Source organism: Anarhichas minor, unplaced genomic scaffold (genome assembly GCF_050575085.1).
Source record: "Anarhichas minor isolate MPS153535 unplaced genomic scaffold, ASM5057508v1 ptg000002l, whole genome shotgun sequence".
NCBI classification, from domain to species: domain Eukaryota; kingdom Metazoa; phylum Chordata; class Actinopteri; order Perciformes; family Anarhichadidae; genus Anarhichas; species Anarhichas minor.
Window position 1 is genome coordinate 4,843,983 of NW_027466448.1, and position 25,678 is coordinate 4,869,660.

Consider the following 25,678-nt stretch of genomic DNA (forward strand, 5'->3'; position numbering starts at 1 on the left):
CTTAATTTAGTACATGAGTGTTCATGCTTTTGCATACTAGGTTGTATACCTTATTATGCCTTCATAGATCTGCATTTAATACTAAACAACAGTTTGCAATAGTGTTATTTTGAACATAACATAAAAAAGTCAAAGGACCAACCACGCTTTCCCTCGTGCATTTGGTGATTATTTTTTTATTTATTTATTTTTTTTACGGGAGTCTTGAGGTGCTTTTTCTACTGTTTAGTATTCCAGCCGAATCAATTCTTCCATTCTCACTGTTAAACTGCTCCGTGTTTAGGTTCGGATACCCTACATGCCTTTTAATTTATTAGGACTAATGACGTGCACATAAGCACGTGGCTATCCTTGCCAGGGAGACCAGGCACACAGGCCACACATAAGAAACAGGAATTTACAACCCTGTCAGCAGCCAATTTACAGGTTATAAATAGACTGCAGTCAAAACCCAAACATTGATGACTCTACTGTGTTCTACTGAGCTTTGCCGACCGGCTGACCCACATGTCTGAGAATTATATGAGTGGGACTGGATTCTTTTTTTTATGCCATAAGACCAGCATGCACGAAGATCAATACTGTAGCTTGTGCAGCTTCACTTGATATCAAGGTCACATGCCTCTAAAGGCTTTACGCATTCACTAACGACTCGGATATATTTTATGTGGTTTTCACAAAGGAACACGTGAGCCCAAATAGTGCCGTGGGTGACATTTAATTCAAGAATGCATCTCTTAATAATCTCTGGTAATAGTTTATGTGAGTCTTCTAACGAATTAATTTGACTACACACTACACGAATACATGTGTTATGTGACTGTTAGGTGAAAGAACCGTGACTGTGAAGTATTTAGATCTGTTAGAGTCTGAGTCAATACTCTTTGCAATGCTTTGAAGTATATGTTGTGTAGCAAATAGCCTAAAACATGGGCGTGTTCCTTTGATCAACCGAAAGAGACCTGGTGTTATTTTTGCCTTTGTGTCTCCTCAGATTAATGAGCTGGTGGACTGCAGAGACGTCAGCATCGGTGCCTGGTTTGAGGCCTGCCTCGAAAATGTGACACGTGCTCCCAAAGGACAGATAACGCCCACCAAGGGCAAGGTGGGTCGGCCCCCAAAAAGGACTAATGGAAAGCTGGAGGCCGATCAGGGACAGGCCCACAGCCAGGGCCAAACCACAGACAGTAACAGGAATAATGTTGTGTTAGGCTCTGAGAGTAATGGAGCCTCCACGTCTCAGACGGACTCTCCAGCAGCTACAGAGACCAAGGAGAGAGAAGAGGATGTAATTTACCACATTAAATACGACGAGTAAGTGATGCCTCATTTTGCTGAGGAGCGTTCCTGCTGCAGCTGAGCCCATTTTGGTTGCAGTGATAACAAACACATCATCACAGGTTTAAAAAAAAAAAAAAAAAGAAATTGCACGGTGTCAGTGCGGCAACATTTTTGGTCTGGTAAAAAAAAAGAAAAGTCATTCCAGATGATAAAATGCAGTTTAGGATTGGAATGTGCAAATGAGTGCCTTCTTTGCATGAAGCAGAAATGTGTGTGTGTGTGTGTGTGTGTGTGTGTGTGTGTGTGTGTGTGTGTGTGTGTGTGTGTGTGTGTGTGTGTGTGTGTGTGTGTGTGTGTGTGTGTGTGTGTGTGTGTGTGTGTGTGTGTGTGTGTGTGTGTGTGTGTGTGTGTGTGTGGTAGTGGCTGCAAGCATCACTAACGGTGGTTCGGCCCGTTGGGAATTGCCGTCTCTGCTTTCTCCTGGCGGTTCAGGGGGGGATGGAGAGTTTTTTTTTTTTTTTTTGTAGTTAGTGCTACAATTTGGACTCCATCTCTTGCTCTCTCTCCTTTTCCAGCAAATTCATTCAGAAGCCGATGTTTCCATGGTAACTCGTGAGTTCTCGGGAGCATTACTTCTTCGCTTGCCTCCTTCAGCTTTGTCTGTAATTGCTGTGAACATCCCACCGGTGAGACATAGCCTCCTCGCTGCGTCTACCGTAGTGTGTGCCTTTTACGTGTGTGTGTGTCGTGGATGTTATGCCAGAGAAACGGCATCAAGGCTTGTTGAGCAGTAGATGTGTGTTTTCTTGTCGGAAGTCATCGTTCCCATTTTACTCTTTCCAAATCCCTGTTGTTGGGATTGTTTCATCATATTCAACAGGACAGTAGTGTTCCTGCAGGGACAATCCAATAATATACACCATTCTGTGTCCCCTCTTTTTCTTAATTTGAATTCAGTGGTTTAAATTATTAATGGGTTTGTTTGCTTATTCAAATTGTTGGTTTCGGCAAATGTTCCTCATTCGCTTTATTTGATAGCTGACAGCCAAGAGAGGCAGGGGAAGGGAGCGAGAGGGAGATGCCAATGACACCAAAGGTTCCACGCGAGTTTTAAACAGGATGCCACAGAAATATGTGATTTGCATCTTCCCCAAATACAACCCCAGCTTTGTATGCTTCTGAGAATCCGCTGCTACAAAATGCAAAAGATCTAGATTGTCAGCTTTCTGTTTTTTAGTGCGGCTTGCTTAATATACTCCTTTTGGTTTCTACTAAATGCGTAGTATCCCTCTCCTGGTTTCTTCCATCATTTTGTTTGCCAGAGAAAACACACACACACACACACACACACACACACACACACACACACTAAACACTTGCCTGCATAGTCTGAGAATTGAAAACATGCCCTACAAAATGAACTGCCGTGTTTTTGCATGAGGCTGGACAGCATTTCTACAGCATGTAAAGAGCCACAAAATCTTGGATATGTTGAGAGAATCTCCTCTCTGCTGCTACTAAGAACTAAGATGGCGTGTTTGTGCGTGCGTGTGTGTGTGTGTGTATATATAATGTGTGTCGCTCCATAACAAGACTCTTAGATATGGTTTCATGGTTAAATCTTCGGCGAGCTCAACATATGTTTAAGATTCCCTGTGGAAAGAGTTACAAATATAGACATCAAATATAATTTATGTGCATGCAGCTTTCAAGTAGACCGTGCAAATAGAAAACGGTCGTCCTGTTTTTTAAATGGTGCCGCAAAGCCAATTCATTTGCCAAACCGAATAGAAAAAAATCTGTCTGGTAAAAGAAATCAGTTTGCAACATAATTTGGCCAAAAATGAAATAATTTTGCAAAGGCAGACTTCCTTTTGTGGAGGGTTAAGCAATAGGCTATATACAGTGTGTGTGTATATATATATATATATATATATATATATATATATATATATATATATATATATATATATATATATATATATATATATATATATATATATATATATATATATTTAGCCCTATCACTCAATCCTCGTGCAAGCACTTGACAACAGGATTATTCCAGCATCTGCATGCTGGGTTATGTTGGTGATTTTGGCCCCATGGAAGCCAATTTCGCGTGTCACAGTAGGAGAAGCACAGGTGTAAATAGTAATGGCTGATTTAATTCCATTTAGCTGCTTCAGTTTCAGGGTCCTGGTATTGTGCATGCTTGGCTCACTGTGAGGGTTTACCGGACACCTGGATACAATGTAGCCATCAATCGTGTTATTAGTAACACCTGTGCTTTCATTACAATTTAGAATGTCTGTGGGTGAAAACGGCCTTTTGCCATCTGGATCTCTGCACCTCAAAATCCAGATTGTTTTTTAATACTCTTGATAGGATGCTGTGTCAACTAAAACCGGTGATTTGGGAAGGTTTTGCTTAAAAGAGAGGCTTAAGTGCTTCTTAAATGGGCTCTGTCTTCTAATAAGCCGGGATCAACACATATACAATGGAAGAGATCTCGCCAGCATCTAAAGCTGTGGCTGTCGGCCCGCCCTCATCCGAGCACGGCTGCTATGAAGCTGAGATTGTTTTATTAGCAGCAGTTTCTAATTTAAGAAGTAACAAAGAAATGAGGATGAAATTAAGTTAAATTCAGTTTGGTTCATTCTTCTGTCTGGCCCACTTTCCATCTTAATTCCTACACTGAGCAGGCATTGCATGATTGTCGAGTAGTGCCAAACTACCAGAGGAATAGCTTTTGCTTCCTTAACTTAAATTAGTATTAGTATATGAAGATATGCAAATATTTGATCATATACAGTTTAGTGTACTTTCACTATGGAAAAGCACAGGTGTGATTAATTTAGCTGCTTCAGTTGCATGGTCTGCTGGCTTAGCCCTCGTTAGTCACACTGTCTGCTGTATAAGACTCTGCCTCATTGCATACATGTCTTTGTTGTGTGATCACCATGCAATTACAACATATTTTAAGTTCTACACATACCGTTTTTTTTAAACCAAATTTGAGACATAATTACATCCAAAATCTTTTTAATACGTACTAATAAAGTCGTTTTTTTGGAGAAAGTGTTTTTACCATGAAATTATTATATCTGCCCCTCATTACCTGAAATTGTCTCCTGATGTCTGTCGCATGACTGGACTTTCTCATCCTAAGATTCAAGTCATTTATATACATATTTATAAAAAGTTGCAGCTTCCCATTGTGGCCTCAATTACTAACAAAACCGATGTTAAGAGAGACTGCAGTCCCTTTACCTCACTGCTGTCGAAGCAATTATATTTAGCTTGTTTAGTGTCAGAGTATTTCTAACTCGGCTGCTTATCAGCAAATTGAGGATTTCTAATTTTCTCTGTTGCCTTCCTCCCTCTTTACAGGAACCTCGGCTAAGCGCACAATTCGCTAATGACGGTTTCATAACAGAGGGGACTGTGAGAGCTCCTCTGTAGATAAGTCGTGTGGTCTCAATTTCACCACTGATTTAATGGGTTTCTACTTTGTAGTTACACTCGGCATCGATAACAGTGTTGACGTGTTGTTCTTGTTCTGCGGCTGAAAGTCTTTCTCCCTTCTTCCCACACCGGCAGGAACATTTTACTCTTAATACTAGGCGCTGGGTTCAGCCGCTGTGACAGCGTAGGCGGATAGTCGGCTAACTGTGTGGAGATTTAACACCGATGCTTCGATGTTAAATTTTATTCACTCAGACTTGCAGCTCAGGTTCTTACTCTGGAGGTATTTTCCAAAGAAAGCAGTACATCCTTATATGTAACAATAAGCCTTAAGAAGGACCAGATGATGATGTCTTTTCCTTGTCAAGAGTATAGCAGAGGTTTGAGAGTTTGCGACTACACAGACATAATTATTCTTCATGAATATAATTTTATTGAGACGTATGAGTGAACTATTTATTGAAAATAAATCCTTTTGTATGGATGCAAAGATGTTTTGCTTTAACATCTTAGCATGGTAGAATTATCCAGACACGGTTTAAGCTGTAAGTTTAGTTTATGGTTGTATTTTGGCCAGAAATTGGAGTCATTGTTTTGAATCAATTATTAATTGTTCAGTATGGGTCAGTGAGTCTTGTCTTCAGATGGGTAATATTAAAATATAAAGAATTGCAAGTAATTATATATATATATTACTACAACGTACATGCATGTTGTGTCATGCACGAAAGAACAACCGAGCCAAAACTGGCACCGGCTTTCTAAAGCACGTATCGCATTGCAGGGCCTCCGATTAATTGAGCCGAGACTGCGAGAGGACAGTCATGTTTCCCCATTAAGATGATTGTAATGCATCCATTATGTGATTCTGTTGCCTGTTACATGTGTATGAAAGGAATTAAATCCTACGTTGTGTAGGTCAAAGTGTCTGTCCCTAAACGTCCTCACTGACATAATGAAATGTTATCTATTTTATATCTCATCAGGCTTTGGAAGCTGTTTCAGCTTGCAGTATTGTATTTTATATTGTTATTAATTTATCAAAGGGCCTCCGTTGGTGGATGCTCACGGGTCTGACGTAGGGCCAGTGTGCAAGAGTACAGACAGTGAGAGCTTGTGTGGTCTTAAACTCTGGTACTTGTGTTGCTCCGTGTTCCCCTTCTGTTCATGCTGAGTCCCATTGTGCTCCAAAGTTGATATTCCTTGGCTGTGTATGTGCGCGTGTGTGTGCCTATACATACGTGCATGTTAGTGTGTGTCTGTGTGTGTTTGTGTTGCCCCCCCCCCCCCCCCCCCCACACCCATACCCTACCCTATACCCAAAACCTCAGTAATCCCGTGGGCCTAAAAAAGGAAATCCCTGCACTGTGCCCCAGCCTCGTCTTCCTGGGAGTACGCTAGTTGTGTGCTGCTTTTACGGTCTTGCCTCTGTGGGGCCTCTCCTGCCGATTTACAATGGCTTAAGATATGCAGCATAGTCATAGAAAGTAAAGCATAAGTGGTGCATAATTGGACTGGATAAAATCATTGGTTCAGTGCAGTCTGTCTGAGAAAGTACCCATTTTAGCCTCAACTTTCCCTCAAACACACACACACACATACACACACACACACAGAGAGAGAAACTGCTCTCTCATGCACACTGTTCTCTGCTTACCTCGTCACTTCCAGCTGTGTGAGTGGACCGGAGCGTGCAGGCTGTTGTGTAGTTAAACTTCAGGGCTAACACATAGTTCATCTGTCAGCATAATTCCAGCTATTGGCATGCGAGCTGTAAATTCATGTCTGTGAGTCAGGCCTGATCCTTACAGTTAATGATGATTGGCAGGCAGGAAACCTGCGCAATTAAGCTCATACCTCCGCTCCAGGTTTGCTAGACAAGAAGACTTTTCACACTTGTTCAGATTTTCTTTAGGCTCGGCAGGAACGTTTTCGAGTTGCACAGAATGAGCTACGGTTTTCCTTACGGACATCCAACGTTTTTAAAAAGCAAAAAAAAACGTTTTCACAATCAGAAACATACAACACACATGTATATTTGTTGTCCAGTCCACTCTAATGTCTGGGTGATAAGTATGAAGCTAGCTAGCTTAGCTTAGCACAGAGAAACAAGGGGGGAAAAGGCTAGCTTGGCTCCGTCCAAATGTAACAAAATCTGCCTTCTCACACCTATAAAGCTCACTGGCTTGTTTAATCTGTCCAAAAACCAAGGTGTGAAAACAGCACATTGTGGGTTTCACAGGACAGGGGGTTATGTGCCAGACTATGTCTTGGCCAAGTGCAGTAACTCTCTGGAGTCTCTGTTGGTTGCTGGCAACCTCAGGCTGACATCCAGACACCGGGACTTGCAAAACATTGAAATATTCCTTTTAGAAGACCTGTCAATCAATTTGTGTGAGGTAAAAGGTTTAATTTAGATTTTTAAACAAAATGCCATATTAGGATTTCCTCCTTTCTTCATCTGCTGATGCTAATAAGCTCAAATTTCCCAAACAAATGGGATTCTGCAGTTCCTTTTGGGTTACATCCCTACAAAATACTGTTGCTTTTATCCTATGATGACGTATGTAGTCTTATCAGCCAAATTTGAGCCAAAGCTTCAAAACAGACCACATTAAATATCTAAAACAGTGAATCTATGTGGATTCTTTTTTTATTCGTACATTTGTTGATCCTGGCTGATCTTTAGTCACCTTGCCTCGCTCTGCTGCAGTTCTCAGAAATTATGCTCAGCAGGTAGATAACTCGAGCCTGATCAAACCAGACTGGCGTTTCCTCATTTTTGTAAAGGTTTGAATTTGTTAACACGGTACTGGTGATTAGAAATGACGCCGCTGTGCTCTGTCCTTGTACTGATTTGACTTGGAAAATAACTTGTAAGAATAGTGTTTTGCCAATGGAAGCGAGGTTGCTGTTTTACATCTATTTTCCGTGTAGATTAATGGGGAGGTGAAGTGAGGTCATAGTAGGGAAAATCCCCCACAATCCTTTGCTCCAAAAACCCAGTCAGAAAACTGTGGTGTGTGAATGTCTCATGTATTCTACTGTGGACAGATGAAGGCCGATCAGAGGGCTACATTCACTTTTGAGTAACCTGATATAGATTTGTAATGATATTATTAAAATCAGCATTTGGCTTTCTGTGCAAAATCCAATTGTATGACAGTGTTTGCCCCTCTGTGCCTGTGGGGACTTGCATGTTCCTGCACAGAGGCTTATATCACTTATCATTGGAACAGTGAATTAATGCTTTGGGCTGGTAAATAGCTTCTATTCCCATCCATCTGTTTTTACAGGACACACTGTTCTGAATAGCTGCTTCTTGCTGAGAAACTTCTTCTTTTTTTTTTTACACTGTTGGATTTTGCTCTCAAGGTTTTATTTTTTTCAACCTTTAAAATATAATAGATGTCAAGTGCTCAGCGGTAGCTCAACCCTTCCCATGGCCCATGTAGCTTATGTATAAATAAGTGAATCCTTTCAATTCCCAATAGCATGTGGGCAAGGTGAAAAATGTGTGTGTGCACACATTCAATTTCTATGAAAGGAAGTTCACCACGTGTCTGTAACCATTAACCTCCAAAGGACTGTATTCTTAGTAGATAAGACTGCAATGTGAAAATCAATCATACACCTTAACCCCCCCCCCCCCCCCTTCCCTCTCTCCTCTTATTTCTTCTCCAGCTACCCAGAGAACGGTGTGGTGGAGATGCGGCCGGTGCATGTGAGGCCACGCGCCAGGACCCTTCTGCGGTGGGACGAGCTCCAGGTGGGCATGCATGTGATGGTCAACTACAATATGGAGACACCGGATGAGAGGGGCTTCTGGTTCGACGCCGAGGTTCAGACCGTCAACCAAGCCTCCCGCACCAACAAGGAGCTCAGAGTCAAGATCCTCCTGGGGTGAGGATCTTCCTTCTTAGGTGGGAGGGTGATGTGTTGGGCATAGGGGGGGGGGGGATGATTGCTGTTTGGCCAATTATTGTTTTTGTTGCTTAGCAAAATAAAGTGTAATGTTTCTGTGTGTGACTTTCCTCTCCATCTCAATAACACATCTTTTCATCTTCCTCTCTGGTTTTCTTTTTCTTGTGCTCTCCATCATTTGGTCTCTCTCTCTCTCCTTTTCTCTCTCTTGTCTCTCGCCCTCCATCCAGGGGTCCTGGAGATGTAATCGGGGATTGTAAAGTTCATTTTCTGGATGAAATCTACCAGGTGGAGACACCCGGAGCTCGTGCACTCTCCGCTTCAGATGGACAATTTAAACGTATGCACCGGACCGCACACACTCAAACACACGCAGTGAAAATAGTGGCAAAACGTGTCCAAGTTTGTTTTTGAAGGTATATTTTAGTGCAACATATCTTAAGAAAACCACAAGACCATCTTCAAGTGTGCATGCGTGTGTGAATGTTTCCTTCTTCTAGGGAAGAGCGGGCCGGAGTGTAAGCACTGCAAGGCTGACCCTGAAGCGGAGTGTCGCTTCTGCTCCTGCTGTGTGTGCGGCGGGAAGCAGGATGCCCACATGCAGCTGCTGTGTGACGAGTGTAACATGGCGTTCCACATCTACTGCCTCAACCCGCCGCTGGCCACCATCCCCGACGATGAGGACTGGTGAGAGAGAGAGAGAGAGAGAGAGAGAGAGAGAGAGAGAGAGAGAGAGAGAGAGAGAGAGAGAGAGAGAGAGAGAGAGAGAGAGAGAGAGAGAGAGAGAGAGAGAGAGAGAGAGAGAGAGAGAGAGAGAGAGAGAGAGAGAGAGAGAGAGAGAGAGAGAGCAATTATCCGCAACGTCATGCGCTTCACAATCTATTAAAAAAGGTTGATAAATGGTTTTCTGTATGAGCTGAAGTGCAGTAATGAATTAGGGATTAAGGTTCAAATCGACATAACGACATAATGCAGGTGTGATTTTATCTAATGCAGTGGCTTCAGCTGCTTCTCTGCGTGGGTAGTTACTAAGAGGAAGATCCCACCTTCCATTTATGTGTCTTGCATTACATGTTTTTTTTACATGGAAGTAAAACAACAAAAAGCTGAACATGAAATTGACTGACAACATTCCTTAAAACCACCTTTTGTTGCAAATTTCTGGTATTTGTTGAACTTGAATATTTAAATTGGTGCAACATCTTCTTTCAGATTACCAAATTTCAGTTTCTTTGCATTCTGGCTAATTTGGGGAAGAGCTTTGTTGCAGCTCTTATCCAACTCTCTTTCTCTCACACACACACACACACACCTCTACACGTACACATACACACCTGTCTACGTCCACAGAAATAATTTACTCTCATTCTTTCAGGTACTGTCCCACCTGTAAGAACGACACCAGTGAGGTTGTGAAGGCAGGAGAGAAGCTCAAAGCCAGCAAGAAGAAAGCCAAGATGCCTTCGGCAACAACTGAGAGTCAAAGGGACTGGGGAAAGGTGAGACCCAAGGGCACCTGAAAGTACACACACACACACACACACACACACACACACACACACACACACACACAGCAGGTGGACTGACGGCGACTCTATATGAACGTAAGTGAATTAAAACAGCAAGCCTGACAGTGTTTCTGCCTCAAGTTGTCTTGAAGGCGCAACGGATGTGTAAACAAATATGAAAAAGCAGTTTCTGTCAACAAAAGAAATTGTCCAAAATTGAAATGCCAAAATAATAATGAAAGGCTCCAATCCCTTGTATGTCGGCTCCAAAAGCCTGAAAATGCTCCGAACATAAGATAAAAATGTTCCATCAATCACATTTACACTGTAACAATTGCTGCAAGCAATCAATTTTCAAACGCGACGCATCACAGCCAGAGTTTTTGAAAAGCTAAATGATTTTACTCATCAAACGGCTGTTTGAGTGTGTTACACGTCATGAATTCAAAAGAGTCAGACAGTGACTTAACAGAAGAAGAAGTAGACCTCTCCCTTGGGGTTTTAAATGCAATGGCTTTTGTGGTATATCATGTTTAAATCAAACTTATACAAAAAAAATATCTTCCAGAGCCGTAAAATACATTAAACTAGCAGCAGTTTGTAACATATAGTTCTTATAGTGCACACCAGCAGCAGCAAAGGTCTTGGCGAGCCAATCAATAACTGATTCATCGATTCAGTGCATTATTAATGCATCGCACACACACATTTTACTCCATTTACTTGCTCCAAACTGGCTTCAATGTATCTTTTATGTGTTTTAATATTTCGTGTCAGTCAGTAATCTGCTCAGTGTGTTGTGTTGTTCTTGAGGTAAATGGTTTGTTTCATGTGAAGGCTTTTGTGTGTACCTCTTTGTAGCGCTGTTAAATAGCTTTTTATCTCAAATCAAACAATCCTGATTTTGGTCCTGTCACTGATACTTTATATCTGCATAATGTTAGACCAGGCTCCCGGAGTTGATTAATTATGTTGGTTTGATCCTCGGTCACAGCACTTCATGAAAATGCCTACATTAGTATGAATATTGATGGGTTATTGATTATCAAGCTCTTTATCAAATAATCATAACGTGGCTAATGAACACTTTCTACACCCCTTTTTTCTATTGTGGTCAAATTTACATTTACATTATCTCATGCTAATTACTGAGGAAGATAGCTGACACATATTTAACAACATCTTTTTTAAGCATACTGTTAAACGTTTGAGTTTAATGGCAGCGTATTAAGATATTATTGGGCGGCTCGTTTCCCTCCTGGCCTGGCTGTCTCCCTGACGCTCCGCTCCATGGTGTAATGTGAACAATGCCATTAAGCATAACTTAGCCACTTTCCTGGAACTGCCAACGGAAAATAACTTGTTTCTTTACCAGAACGCTCCCTTTCTCTGTGGACTAATTGAAAACAGCCCCGCTCGTGTGTTTGCGCACATTTAAGTGCTGTGAGTCACACCGCATTTATTCTTGCCTTTCACTTTATTGCAATTTTAGAACCCTTAAAATGAAATAGTTTTCTTTGTCTTCTCACTTTTGAAATCCTGTGTACCTCCTAAACGGGATTCTGATGACTTCTGAAAAGTAAAACACATCAGCCGCTCTGCTTTTAACCGATCTTTAGAAGTGATCCAAAGGCATTTGCACTGATGGACATTTAAATGTATTAATGTGCATGTAGCTTACAGTCTTTGTTGTCTTTCTCGATGTGATTGCAGGGTATGGCCTGTGTGGGGCGTACCAAGGAGTGCACAATTGTTCCATCAAACCACTATGGACCCATACCCGGGGTTCCTGTTGGAACCACCTGGAAATTCAGAGTTCAGGTTAGCTGTTTGGACAGTGCGTCAAAGATTAATATATAAAAACTGGTCCCCCATGTGTCATCCTATACATGTATTAAGACATTAAGATTGATTGTGTTGTCATATCATTCTGTAGTATGATATTTGATACATCACTGGTCATATCATCAATGGCTTTCCGCCTGCTCGGCTGTTTTCTTTTATCTGACTAACGCTTCAGGTGAGCGAGGCAGGCGTCCACAGGCCGCATGTTGGTGGTATCCACGGGCGCAGTAACGATGGCTCCTATTCGCTGGTGTTGGCCGGGGGCTTTGAGGACGAAGTGGTGGGTTATTTGTATGTTTTACCGAATGTTTTTATTAATCTCCGTTATGTGAGAAGGAGGTGGATTTTTACGTAATCACTTTGTTCTGGTCACCATGACCTTTGTGTAGGACCGGGGAGATGAGTTCACCTACACAGGTAGTGGGGGCCGTGACCTCTCAGGGAACAAACGGATCGGAGAGCACTCTTTTGACCAGACCCTGACACACATGAACAGGTACAACACTTAAAGATGAATGGAAAGCTAACAGATCTGTCTACAGTTTTTTTTTTTTTGTCAGACTTGATGAACATCATTATGTCTTGTCTATAACTGTCTACAGGGCGTTGGCCTCAAACTGCGATGCACCTCTGAATGACAAAGATGGGGCTGAGTCCAGGAACTGGCGGGCAGGAAAGCCGGTGAGAGTGGTGCGCAGCTCCAAAGGTCGACGCATCAGCAAATACGCTCCTGAGGAGGGAAATCGCTACGATGGTATTTACAAGGTACAGACGAGAATCTTGTTGTTTTCTGTAGCCTGCTTACTTCAAGTAAAGCCACTTAACTGGCACCAGTGTTATCGTAAACAATGGCACTATTTAATCTTCTTCTGGTTTATCTGTAAATTTAGGTGGTTAAGTACTGGCCAGAGATCGGAAAGTGTGGTTACCTGGTGTGGCGGTACCTACTGAGACGGGACGATTTGGAACCGGCACCTTGGACACCTGAAGGACTGGAGAGGATCAAAAAACTGGGCCTTTCTGTTCAGGTTAGACTGCGAGTGTATCTGTAGAGACCCTACAGATATCATCTCATGCATCTCAATGCTCAATGCTATTTAGTTGTTTTTCATATGTTTTTTTACTGCACGCCGTTGTCTGCAGTACCCGCCCGGCTACTTGGCGGCCATGGCTAACAAAACAAAGAAGGAGGCCTGTGCCCGACCTGGTCGCGGCGGCCGGGGTAAGCACTATCCCGGGAGGGGGAGGCCACGGAGACGCAAGATCAAGAAAGAAGAGAATGATGAGGAAGATGAAGACGAGCTGCCAATGGCAAGTGTGGAAGAAGAGGAGCCACAGAGTAATGGAGAGGAGAAGACAGCCAGAGAGAGTGGTGGGTGATTTTACAGATGAATCTCAAAGCAGGTCAGACAAAGTGTTGTGAGAAGAGGACAGCCGAGAACATAGTGAGCAGTTAACTTCTTAGATAGCTTGTAAATATTTGATATCTACCAGCATGCACTATTGTAAAAGTTTGTTTTCATTATTGTCTTTTATTCTCCGAGAGAAGCGGCATTTTTCAGTCTTATTTATGTGCCTTCAGCAGAGTCGTCACCAGCGGCAGAGCCTCCCTCTAAAAGGGTGAAGATAGAAGAGACTTTCCAGCTGTCGGAGCAGCAGCAGCAGTTGATCCGGGAGGACACAGCCAACAAGAAACTCTGGGATGAAGCCATGGGATACCTTAAAGAGGGAGCGGTATGAATCCCAGTAGTACAATCTGACACGCAAACACATCTCAGGCTTCTCAAGTGATCACAAAGCATCTCCCACAGGAGCCTCTTAAAGGAGAAGTCATTGAAGGTCTTCAGATCTTAAAGTCCAACTGAAATCATATGTAGACAGCTCTTTTTGTAGGTGTTGTTTTCAATGTTAATAGTTTTGGATTATTGAAAGGAAACTGCAAACTGACATTAGCAGGAAGCATGGTAGTTAAAATGGCAGTATCACCAAGATATTTCTAAAAGTTCTTTCTACAATTGTAATCTATTTAGCCTTTTTAGCCTTTTTCAACGTCTTCATTCCTTTCATGCGTGTCTGTCTGTCTGTGTGTATCTATATGCAGAATTTTCTGCAGAAGATAGAGGAGATCTTCATGTGTGTGTGCTGCCAGGAGCTGGCCTTCCAACCCATCACCACCGCCTGCTCACACAATGTTTGCAAGGTGCGTACAGAACTGGATGCGTTTGTCACCACTCGGTGCTTCAAATCTCGTCTCCTTGCATTTGTGTGTGAACGTCTCCCGCCGTCCTCTCTCTCTCCTCAGACTTGTCTACAGCGGTCATTCCGAGCAACGGTGTACACCTGCCCCGCCTGCCGTCACGACTTGGGCAAAGACTATGTCATGTCCCAAAACGTGACGCTTCAGGTGCTGCTTGACCAGTTCTATCCCGGCTACAGCAAGGGCCGATGAGGTCGAAAGTCACGTTTATAAGTAGACCACGTACCCACGCGCACACGAGCATCCATTCTGTGCACCCGTGTATACCGTCAAGTACCTAGAGCTCCACTTTAAAACTGCATTGCGCACACACACTGTACTTACCCACGGGCAAATGTATATTGCATATACAGCCATTTCTGTATACAATCATTCATACACAAACAACCTCAGTAGGGACTGACCTCATCTGTTAAACCTGGACTGTCTCCATTAACATCACCAGCCTGAAATTCAACCAAGGACATTTTCTTTTTGTTGTCCTCGCTACTCCTGCCCCCACAAACGCACACGAACGCACAAAAGGAGCCCCGATTCTCACCCACTAGCCATCTCAAGGTTAGCTTACTTTTTTGCTTACCCCTCCACTGTGTTCTCCGCTGGTTCTATGAATTGACATACAGCACTTTGTTTGAGTGCAAATTACTCCCCTGGGAATATCATGAAATCAGCCATCAGACTCCTGCCAACCTATAAGCATTTTTTGTCTACCATGTATGTATTTACACCAAAAAAAAAAACAGAACTTAGCTGCTTCATATATGTGCAGTATCGTACTCAGCTCGCGAATAAAGGTGCTAGTTTAATACAGTGATTTAGGCACAGCAGGACGTAACATTCAGAATGAGCAAGTAGGTCATGGGACTGAGAGTTGGCCGGTTATGGCAAGCTAAAATTAGGAAATTGCACAATGTTTTTGACGCACTTCATCAATAATGTGACTCATTCTGCAGGTTAATCTGGTGCACATGCTAGCATTCTGCGAGCTGCTCGTGTCACGTGGAATAATGGCATTGCCGTACCTTAGAATAGCAAATGTCTTGCTAGAGGTACTTTCAGCTCATTCGCAGAGAACAAATTAGCAACTTTGGCAAGAGATTTCTGGGTCCAACAAAGCAGCACTCTTACATACTTAGCGAACGCAACAATGATCAACAGGCACAACTCTCTCAGATTTAATGTGGAGTCAAATCTTCATAAACATACCAAAGACGTGAGGCTGTAGAGCAGCTCATTCAGAAATCTCCTTAAAAGAAAGTCATTTCTGATGAGTAATCGCGCCTAAAAATAAAATGCACTTGTGAAGTATCGAACAGGACCATAACAAATGATCATCTTTCTTTGGCAAGGCACTTTTAATTTCCATTTACAAGCAGCTAGAAATACATGTACAAGATAAACAAACACATTCTATTAGAAATCTCTCATAAACCTCTTGACACTTAAAATTATATAAATAATACATTTATAAATGTTCTGACTAAACTGTCCGCGTACATTAGATTCAGTCCATCTGTAGGACAAGAGTGCCTTGTAGCAGACTATCAAAAACTGTTAGGTTTGCATCAGATGCCCGGTCACTTTCCCCAATGTTGCTAACTTATTATTCTTTTAGAAATCTACTGATTTATGTAATTTTAGTCTTTTAGGCAAAAATATTGTTCGGTTGCTTGTGTTTAGATAACGTTTAATAGTTGAGAACTTCTTTTGTAAAATGGGGAAAAAGGTTGATATTCCTCAAAGTTGAGTATCATAAAGGTTTTATTGGCACTGAAAAATGTAAACAATACTCATCCCAACATGGCACTTTTCAATTCTTTTAGAGGTTTTCAATAGAGCATCTGAGAGAGTTCACTGGTATATATGAGAAGGACACGGTAGGTTTGTGAATACACTATTGAATGTTTCAGTACACTTGCATACAACATAACATTGAATATATTAACTAGAAGGACACTCCGAGAGTGCAGACCTCCGCCAAGGCCATTTCCATAAGTGAAAAAGAATGCGTGTATCAGCCCCGATATTCGGATCTGTTCCAAAATGTAATGGGTTCTTCCTTGGCCCAGGCTAAACCCATGTCATGAAAATCGGGCCAGTAGTTTTTCTGTAATCCTGCTGACAAACAGACAAACAAACCAACAAACTGAACTGAAAACACTTGGCGGAGTTAAAATATGTTAATGTGGTGTTTGAATTATGTCCATCACTGCACCCTATAGTCAGAAGTTTAAATCTAAAAGGCCAGAAAGTCAGCAAACATTTTAGAGTAGATCAGGTCTGATTGTTGTTTGTGTGAATACGTAGATCTTAAATACGTAAATACAGGAACAGAATTCTTGACGCAGAAAGTTGGGAGTTTTTTTAGGTCATTTTTTAAAATGCTGCATAACACAGTACATGTTTATATGTAAAAGTAGGGTCCTGGCCTGGGATAGTGATGTTGTTTTTTAATGGTTTTATGAGTTTTCTGCTCACAATAGTTGGACAGAGGTGAATGTTTTCACATGTCAATCATCATTCAACCAGTTTGAGAGAGCAAGATCTGTGTGGATTCATCATCAGGTCTAATATAATAATACAAATAAGGATTGAATGACAGCTGTGAATTGGATACAAACAAAAAGTTATCCTTAAACACTACTTTTTTTTATGCTTAACTTTTCTTATATGTTCCCATCCAGTAGATTCAGCCTCACCAATGAGAAACTGCCCCCTCCATATCTATGAAAACGAACTGGGACGCTTCACATAAATTACAACATAAGAATATCAAGGAAGACCAGTCAGTTATAATCTTACGGAATATATTATTTCCCAAATAGTTTGACAATTTATTTTTTGTTCTATTTTTTTAGTTGCTGCTCCGTAGTCCCACATGGTAATAATGTCATGTAACAACTGAACATATAGAAGCTTATTGTTCACTTGTAAGGATGTATGCTGCACCCACACACACTCTGTTATCTTCCCGTTTTAAATGTTTTATCTGACACACCATCGCATACATTATACATATATTACACAGCCAGAGTTAAAAATGGCCTCTTTTTTTTTTATCTTGAGCAGCTGACACAGATTAACATCTTTCATAGTGCTGATACGGTACTAAAATGTCCAGGGTTGGCAGGTCTGATAAGCACTTAAAGCAAAAATAGCAGCACAGTCTCCGCACTGATCCGTGATCTGGCCTGAGGTCGGAGTGAATTCCAGATAATGCACCTGAAATGGTTTTCGACACGAGTTGTTTTTTTGCGGGAAAACGTAGCCCTCGTTCATCGACATCATCTCGTTCACCTGTAACTCTGAGGCGTAGCCGTGTTTAGTGTAGAGCCGACGACCGATGACGCGCTGCTGTACACATCAGTTGCTCCGTTGACATTCAGGCTGCCTTTCATTGGCCGGCCGTTTCTTCGTTTTGTGGTGATGTCCTTGTTTCTGTTCAGTCATTCAGGATTTTGTTCTCTTTTTATCAACAACATGCAAGTACAAATGCTTCTATGGTCTTTTTAAAGCTAACTGTGATGTGCATTACTTCCACTGTTGCTCAAATCTTGTTCCAAGATTATTTTCTCCCTGCGTTGACCTAATAGTCCTCGTTTCTTCCTCTGCTGTGACCCGTCTCTCTCTCCCCTCTCTGCGCTGTCCTCTGCCCTCCGTGAACCTACAGTACTAACAATTTTTAGACGTCTTGTGGACGCTTGGCTTCAGTGCTGTGTTGTTTTTATTTTTATTGCACTCTATTGAAGAAAAAAAAACGTTTGAAAAGTTGCATTTAATTTTCCTAGAATGCTTACTATTATCTATGTCTGTGCGCCATTTTTCTACCATTTTAGTTGCTTCTCTTTCTATTTTAATCATTAGTCATTTTTATGTGGCGACCTCAAACATTTGCAGCATAATGCCGGTCTGAGGAGTTTCATTGCTTCATATTGTGATCTGAAATTTTTTACATGTCATAATAATACTTGATATGTACCTATTAAATATTTGGATTCCAAAAAAAAAAAAAACTTCTCTTTTTGTCTTGTATTTTACAGATTTCATGACTTTTATTTCCAGTATAAAATATGAAGTCGGTAGATTATAGTGAGTGACGTTAATGAAATCAAGCAGATGATCATAGGCCAACTAATTGTTTTTTTCATATAAGATGAAGAATAAAATGACCCCAAAAACCAGAGACATAATTTAATGTATTTTTTTTTGTTTTTTAATCAGCAAGGTGCTGTCTTTACATAATATTTTCCACCAAACTGCTGGTGGCAGATGTTTTGTTTTGATACCTATGATTTTTTTTTTTTTTTATACACATGGTAAATGTGTTTTTTTTCCCCTTATTGTCCTTCCATGGATACATTAAACTGTGCTTTTATTGAAAAGAAAGTTTTAAAGCCTTTTAGGCCTTAAATGAACACTTAATCACTATCTTAAGTCTAAAAAGTTGTGGAAAATGAAGCAGGTCTACAGCAGACGACACTATGCCTTAATACAGCATTGCATCATAATCACAAATTCTAGTCACTCCAGTATTTTCTAACTGAACAGCAACAGCCCTTTTGTTACAGAAGACATTTTGACAGTAGGAAACGCACAGGTGTAAATTAAAAAAAATCAACGATGGCTGAATTCCAATTCTCTGCTTCAGTTTCAGGGTGCTGGTACTGTGCACGCTGACTCAATGTGTCAGGACTTACTGGGAGGCTTGAATTCAACAGAGCCATCGCTACTGTTATTAGCAAAGCCCTGTGCTTTTCCTACAAGTCAAAATGGCTGCTGTGGGAAAAAAAGGACTCAATCAAGAGAACCAGGTGTTGCTTCCGTCTTGATTGAAGGCCCTGCTTACCCACACAGGTGTTTTGAGTTATCCTCCCTGATTGGACCACTGAAGGTGGGCACAGCCATGTTGTAAATAACAGGAGGTCACCAGACTACTGTGCTTATACTGATTGATATGGTCCTGCACTAAAAGGTGCAGCAAATCTAACACACCACCTGTCATGCACAGTCTACACAGATTAATAGAAACCTCAATTATAAAACGTTGGTTCACTTAGTTCTTAATGTACTTTCAGGCTTCCTGAGGCCATGACTTAACCAGCATAACTGTTTGTACAACCTACACTGACGCTGAATGGTCGCGTGTGGCTCAGTGTCCTGTGGAGCCCCCTGGTGGTGTAAAGACACAGGACATGCTCTGGATGACTGCCTGCTGCTCTTTTGTAACTGACCTGATTTCCATCAGTTTGTGCACACTGAGCATCACAGAATATGTCGGGTACTAGTTACACTATGACTAGGGGACATTTTAAGAGCTTTATATAAGGATGTATATGAATAACTCATGTACAACAGAGGATTGTGTGAAGAATGTTGGTGCTCAGTGTCATTTCAGTGCACCTCTAGCAGTTAATGTAAGGCAGAAACATGATGCACCCCAGGCTTTAAGAAGTAATTTCATTTTAAAATAGAAAAAAAAAAAAAAAAAAGGACAAGATCTGCTCTGGGTCTGATTGAGTTCATCAGATTTCAAATTAATTTGTGAACAAATACAGAAAGTATATGCAGGATTGTTTTTGTTTGTTTTATTATCACAGAAGCACAACAGGTACCACTATGCAGGTGAACAACAAACTTAACACTATCATGAAAACAAAGTTAAAAGGAATGCTAATAAAAAAAATATCCAATCATATCACATTTTTTTTCAACCTCCGACACAAAAAAATACTACAATAGTCAGATATACATGGCAGAAAGAAGCAAAAGCACTTTGGATAATTTCCTTTCCTTTCACGTTGTACCAATACACTCACTGCAGGATCTTTAACTTGAAACTGAAGCGCCGACAGACATGCAGCAGCATTCATCTTCTCACTCCGCCTCTAGTCTAAATGATTTCACTATACAGCTATGAAGTACCAATTATTGGGGCCATCATTCAAAGTAATTTTTCAACAAAAAAAAAAAAATCCAAATACTTTTAAGAGGATATTAGTGCTACTACATACAACTCGTCCCACTGAAATGAGAGAAATTTAAAGTCATTCTTTAGCCAAATAAAGGAAAGCTGGAGTACCCGAGTGTAAACCTGATAACCTTTTTATTGTACATTCAAGAAATGAAGAATCCACCACCATATTCTATCAGGAGAAGGAAATACTAAGAAAATCAATGACTTGACAAGAAGTGGAAATTACACCGGAACTTAATTAATAGCTGTGACAACTGTAATGTGATTGTAAGTCCAAAACAAAAGAAAGGTTCCTTCCTTTTATAGGTGACAACACCAATTAATCTTCAATGAAAACAGTAGAATAAAACATAGATGGTGGAAAATGGAGATCTTACATATTCCCTTGAACACAAAAAGCATGAGGGAGATGAACACTTGCATACAGGGAGCTACTGCTGAGGGTTCAACACAGACAGATTTATATGAGTAAGCTTGGATGGAAAAACATACAACGGGAAGTAAGCAGGGGGTGGAGGGGCTGTCAAAGGGGGCTACTCCTCATCTGAGGAGTCCCTGTCAAAATTGTAGGCCATGAAGAAGACATCAGGTCGAGGCGGGACGAGGGCATGGCCCGGTTTCACAATCTCAAAGCCCAGGTAACTGAATGTACGCACCAGTTTAGCTGCAAGAACAAGACAGGGACAACATATCAAGATGCAGTACTAGTCACAACACAGAAACCAAAAGAATTATGGTGGGAAAAACAGGGGCGGTGTGCACGTACCACGATCCTCTCTGTTCTTGTAAAAGCAGACAAACACGCTAACTACTTTCAGATGTTCTTCAGCATACTCCAGGAGCGTGGCAAAGCTGGAGGGAGAGCAGCGCAGGTTAGAAAACAACCTCTAAACATACAGCCACATAAACTGTACAAATGTTTCTGTTTTTTCTCTCCTGCTGCCAACCATCTGGCCTCACCTCTCCTTGCTGCCCTCAGGAAGCGGGTCAAGAGGTATCTCCACGTAGAGTGCGCCGCTGCTCAGGACAGCATCCCATTGTATTGTCCTGGTAACGGTGGGACGACTTTGGAAGTGGAGTATTCCAGGGCGACCGTTCCCTGCTGGCTCCTCCGTTACACTCAATTTTCGATCCTGGAAACACAAAACACCAGTAACGCATCTGAGAAACAGCAGTGGGTGACATACGATGTGTCAGCGACGTGTAGATATGTATACGTTTCCCTCTCAAGTCCAATTATGATTGTCCAAAATACAAATACGCTGAACTCTGAAGGGAAAAGAAATCGAACGATGCGTCATTGCTGAGCGTAGATGACTGAATCATGTAAAAGCCTGGTGTGACTTCCTCCGACATGTCAACAAACTGACAGGAAATGGTTGAAACTCCTATTCTTGACACGTTTCCTCCTCTAGAAACAGCTGTCACCCGTTTCTGCATCCGATTACATTTCAGCAATAATACAGAGTGTGTGTTTTAAGCCTTACTGAGTGGAGTGGCCGAGCTGAAGGAGTGTGATCCCGTGTGCCATTCCCTCGCCCACCTGGGATCTTCAGGGGTGGGAGAGGGGCATCAGGAGCACCACAGAGGCCCCAGGCCGCGGGTACTACTACAGTGCAGGGACAGCCTGGAGGAGAGGGGACAGAATCACAATCCACTTCCAACAAGTACTGCGTGTTTCTATGTGTCAAAAATGCAAATTCAGTAATTTTTTTATAACTATAACCTCAAAGACGAGTTATGGGACTCAACACAGACAAAAAAAATGGGCTTTGACCAAGTTTGCCATCGTGAATAAAGAAGAATTGCAGCAATTTAATTTCAATTTCAAAATGTACGATTTTCCAATACTGATGTAAAGTTTTTTTCAAGTTGTATACTGCTAGTAACATTTAAGTGCTCGATCTACAAACAGGCCTGGGTGCTCTTTATACCGTTTAGTTAACGTTCCTCAAAACAATGGCGCTGTGTTTACCACAAACCATGACTCATATTCTCGAAATCATGTCTTTGTGTTGTCAGTTAAAACAGCCTGCCTAATTTAAGATGTTAGCCGAGCTGCTAAAATCTACCGACACGTCCACAAACATCTTTGTTGTGCTACATTTAAACTAATTGTTGGGTAAACATACTTTGTCTTGTACACATAATAAAGGTGCTGACAAAGCCAAGCACATGGCACATTTTCACACGAACATAAGCTGATCACAGCAGGGTTAATATATAACACTGCAACTAACAGTTATTATTAAATGTGAAAAATACCCATTATATTTCCCTAATGCACAGGGTGATGTCATCCAACTGCTTGCTTTGTGCAAACCCTGAAGATTCTCCATTAGCTGTTCAATAAGACAACAAAGCAACTGATGCTGCTTACAACTAAGAGGCTTAAACTAGGACATTTTAGGCATTTTTACAACAGACTGAATTTGGAAAAAAAACGACGAAACTATTACACATTTTGTTGCATATTAATAAATCAATTTAGCGATTTTTCGCTGCATAACGTAATAATACAGTAATATAATAATACAGTACTGTTTTAACAGCTGTCACTTCAATCCTTCTTGCCTTTAAGCTGAAAGTTTGGCTTCATTAAAGTAGCTGGTGACTATTATACTATATAACACGGCCTACACGCTTTTAAGGCCTTCTGTAAATTACTGTCAGTTGCGTCAGTTGCGTAATAATCAACCTGCCTCTTGTCAGCTCACGAGATCATCGCGTGCTCACTTGATGGTCGTATGGTAACAGTAATAACGTGAGGTTTGGTTAAATTGTCTTGTGTGACGAATCCACACCGGCACTTTACGGCAACAAAGTTATGTCAAATATTTGACGTTACGCTCCTTTAGCGTCTTTTTTCTTAAACGTGGAAAACGGTTTGGTCTTTAGGAAAAGTCAAACGTGAGACGAACTAAAACAATCTTATTATCTTTAAATCCATTGTCAGTATCTTTACAAATTAAACGGTTAACTTAACTATATATCTGTTAACGTTATCATACTTGCTACGGTTGGTGCTAACTGGTTAGCTAACTAGCTGACGAAGCTAACTACAGTGACGTACCAGAGGTTCCATACGGTACATAGCTAACGTTAGCAAATGCTAATGTCGTCTCTCGTACCAGCAAATTATTCTCTCTAGCTTTTATCAACTTGACAGTTTTTAAAATAACAAGTTAACGATGGCCGCATTAACACGTAACACTGGGATATTGTTGATACAGCGTTTTACATACATAATACACATTTAATTGTAAATACGTTTTACTTCCGCTTTTCTGTTGCTACAAGCTATGTTAGCTTAGCCACCCCTCCCCCACATCACGGTTAGCTAGGTGAGATGTTTTTTTTTTTATCGTTTACTTACTTCCCAATCATGTCACAAATACCATTACTCAAATCCATGGTAGTTAAAGACTGTTGTTTTCCTTCTTTCTCGCGAGCAAAGCAATGACTGTTTAGGATCCGCTGGAGGTTGGATTTTACCATCCGGCCTCGGATAGAGACACGACGGGCTCTCTGCAATTCTCGGCAAGCTAATGATCGGTCAGAGAGTCGGGACTCTTACAAAAACAGGAGTAAAGTCACATGCAATGGAGGTCACGTGTTTCCGGTAGATTGTTTTGTTGACTTCAAAATAGTACTAATATTAAAATGTTTTTCGTTGGTCATCGCAGTTAAAAGTGAACATTTCGAATATAATAACATGTCATATCGATAACTTACCTGCAACATTTTCATTGCAGATATGACAAATTATGTTGAATTTAATATTACTTTGTATGAGAAATAATAAAGCTTACAGGTAACATACTTTAATATACTGTGTTTTATTTATTTATTTACTATTTAATTTATATAGCAACTTCCCCTGGACTGTAGCCGGGATTCCTAAAACAAGTGAGGTCATAAATCTAGAGAACAGGGTTGGGGCCACATGTGAAAAATGTATTTGAGTTAAATCTGAATTTAAATTGAACTGAATGTAACCTCCCCCAGGTGGATAGAACCTCTAAATTCTTGAAATACTCATAGATCTGAATCAAATTAATTGTATGACAGTCAATTCACAGTGAGGTGGTGTGTGGTACTCAGTTGCCACTTTGGAGACAGCATACAGGCTACACCAGCCTTTTTCAAGCTTTCAACTGCACTTCATGGTCTTCATCACTGGGTTGATTTTGCTCTGCCGATGAAGACCGTGAGATGAGGTTGAAAAACACATAAAAAGATAGTTTGTGCACCTTTTTGTTAAACAACAACTTACCAACAATTAACCTACAGCAAAAGCTAAAGCATACTTTGGGGTTTCTTACATCCTGATTTCTATTGACAGCGCAATTAATGTGAATTCGATTTCTGCTAAAATACACATCTTTACACAACATGCAATATATAGATGGATATTGATGTCAAAGTATAAGATGGGTTGATAGCTGTTCTCAGAGTTGGTCCCTCTGCATTTCATTTGTGGCATTTTAAGTGAACAGCCCTATCAGCCAGTATTCTATTCTACCAAAAATTATGTAACACAAAAATCGAATGGACTATGACGTTATTTTTACCATTAAAAAATAGTTAAATATTCCATTTTAACATAAAAAATAGACTTTTATTTTGAAAGAGGAAAGCTGAGCCTAAAATGTACTGTTATTTAGCTTTACTACCTGCTAACATGCTAACGCTAACCAGATACGCTAACCGCTGAAGATGCTACTGTAACTTCACTTCAGAAATGTGACTGGCGTTACCTATGACCACAGTTAAAATAACACCAAAACATCGGATAATATTTAGAGTACTGTCACTTATCTATATTTATTATGTATAAACCTTCGGTGCAATTCATTTTAATGTAAAAACTTAACTACGTGTCCTTCCTTCCTGATTATTCCCGTTAGCAAGTCAATGCTACCGTAAAAACAAATAGCGTAACGTTAGCTGCCGTTAGGGGCTATGTATGTACATGAGGGCGTCTAATGGAAAAGTACCGAGAAAAACAAAGACACTAAAGGCGAATTATTGCCGCATGATTATGGACCTCTCGGGTCATTTTGAGACTCTGACAGAAATGTGTTAATTTGTTAATTGGTGGAAGTACATTAAGTAACCAATTGTACTAAAGTAAAATGTTCAGGTATTTGTATTACACTTGAATATTTCCATTTTAGGCTATTTATGCTTATACAGTATATTTATGAGGAAAATATTGTACTTATTACCCTACTACATTTATCTGACAGCTATAGTAACTAATTAATTGCAGATTATTTTTGAGGGTTTTACATACAAAACATCGGATTAGTCTTCATCAAAGACTTTTGCTTTTAATATATTCAGTGCATTCTGTTACCAAATGCTTCTGTACATTAATTAAGTAACATTCTGATTGTTTTACTTGAAATGGAGTAT

At 40.8% G+C, this 25,678-nt stretch overlaps 2 protein-coding genes across 4 annotated transcripts in view; one reads left to right on the top strand and one right to left on the bottom strand.

Annotated features, from left to right (window-relative positions):
- uhrf2 (ubiquitin like with PHD and ring finger domains 2) overlaps window positions 1–20,545 on the top strand; it is a 32,078-nt gene extending 11,533 nt beyond the window's left edge. For 2 of the 3 annotated variants that reach the window (XM_076086477.1, XM_076086458.1), the window contains exons 3-16: window positions 995–1,314; window positions 8,434–8,652; window positions 8,904–9,013; window positions 9,174–9,360; window positions 10,049–10,172; window positions 11,895–12,002; window positions 12,202–12,306; window positions 12,416–12,522; window positions 12,629–12,791; window positions 12,917–13,054; window positions 13,170–13,398; window positions 13,609–13,760; window positions 14,128–14,226; window positions 14,329–20,545. In XM_076086477.1, coding sequence (XP_075942592.1) covers window positions 995–1,314; window positions 8,434–8,652; window positions 8,904–9,013; window positions 9,174–9,360; window positions 10,049–10,172; window positions 11,895–12,002; window positions 12,202–12,306; window positions 12,416–12,522; window positions 12,629–12,791; window positions 12,917–13,054; window positions 13,170–13,398; window positions 13,609–13,760; window positions 14,128–14,226; window positions 14,329–14,475 — 2,208 coding nt within the window. In that variant the 3' untranslated portion in view covers window positions 14,476–20,545. The remainder of the gene's footprint in view (window positions 1–994; window positions 1,315–8,433; window positions 8,653–8,903; window positions 9,014–9,173; window positions 9,361–10,048; window positions 10,173–11,894; window positions 12,003–12,201; window positions 12,307–12,415; window positions 12,523–12,628; window positions 12,792–12,916; window positions 13,055–13,169; window positions 13,399–13,608; window positions 13,761–14,127; window positions 14,227–14,328) is intronic. The other variant, XM_076086467.1, reaches the window with a different exon arrangement.
- Window positions 19,854–23,827, bottom strand: oaz1b (ornithine decarboxylase antizyme 1b). The gene is given in 6 exon segments (XM_076086490.1): window positions 19,854–20,921; window positions 21,024–21,109; window positions 21,218–21,390; window positions 21,745–21,831; window positions 21,833–21,884; window positions 23,634–23,827. Coding segments are annotated over 6 exon segments (651 nt in total). The 5' UTR covers window positions 23,756–23,827; the 3' UTR covers window positions 19,854–20,790.
- Window positions 23,828–25,678: the final 1,851 nt, after the last annotated feature.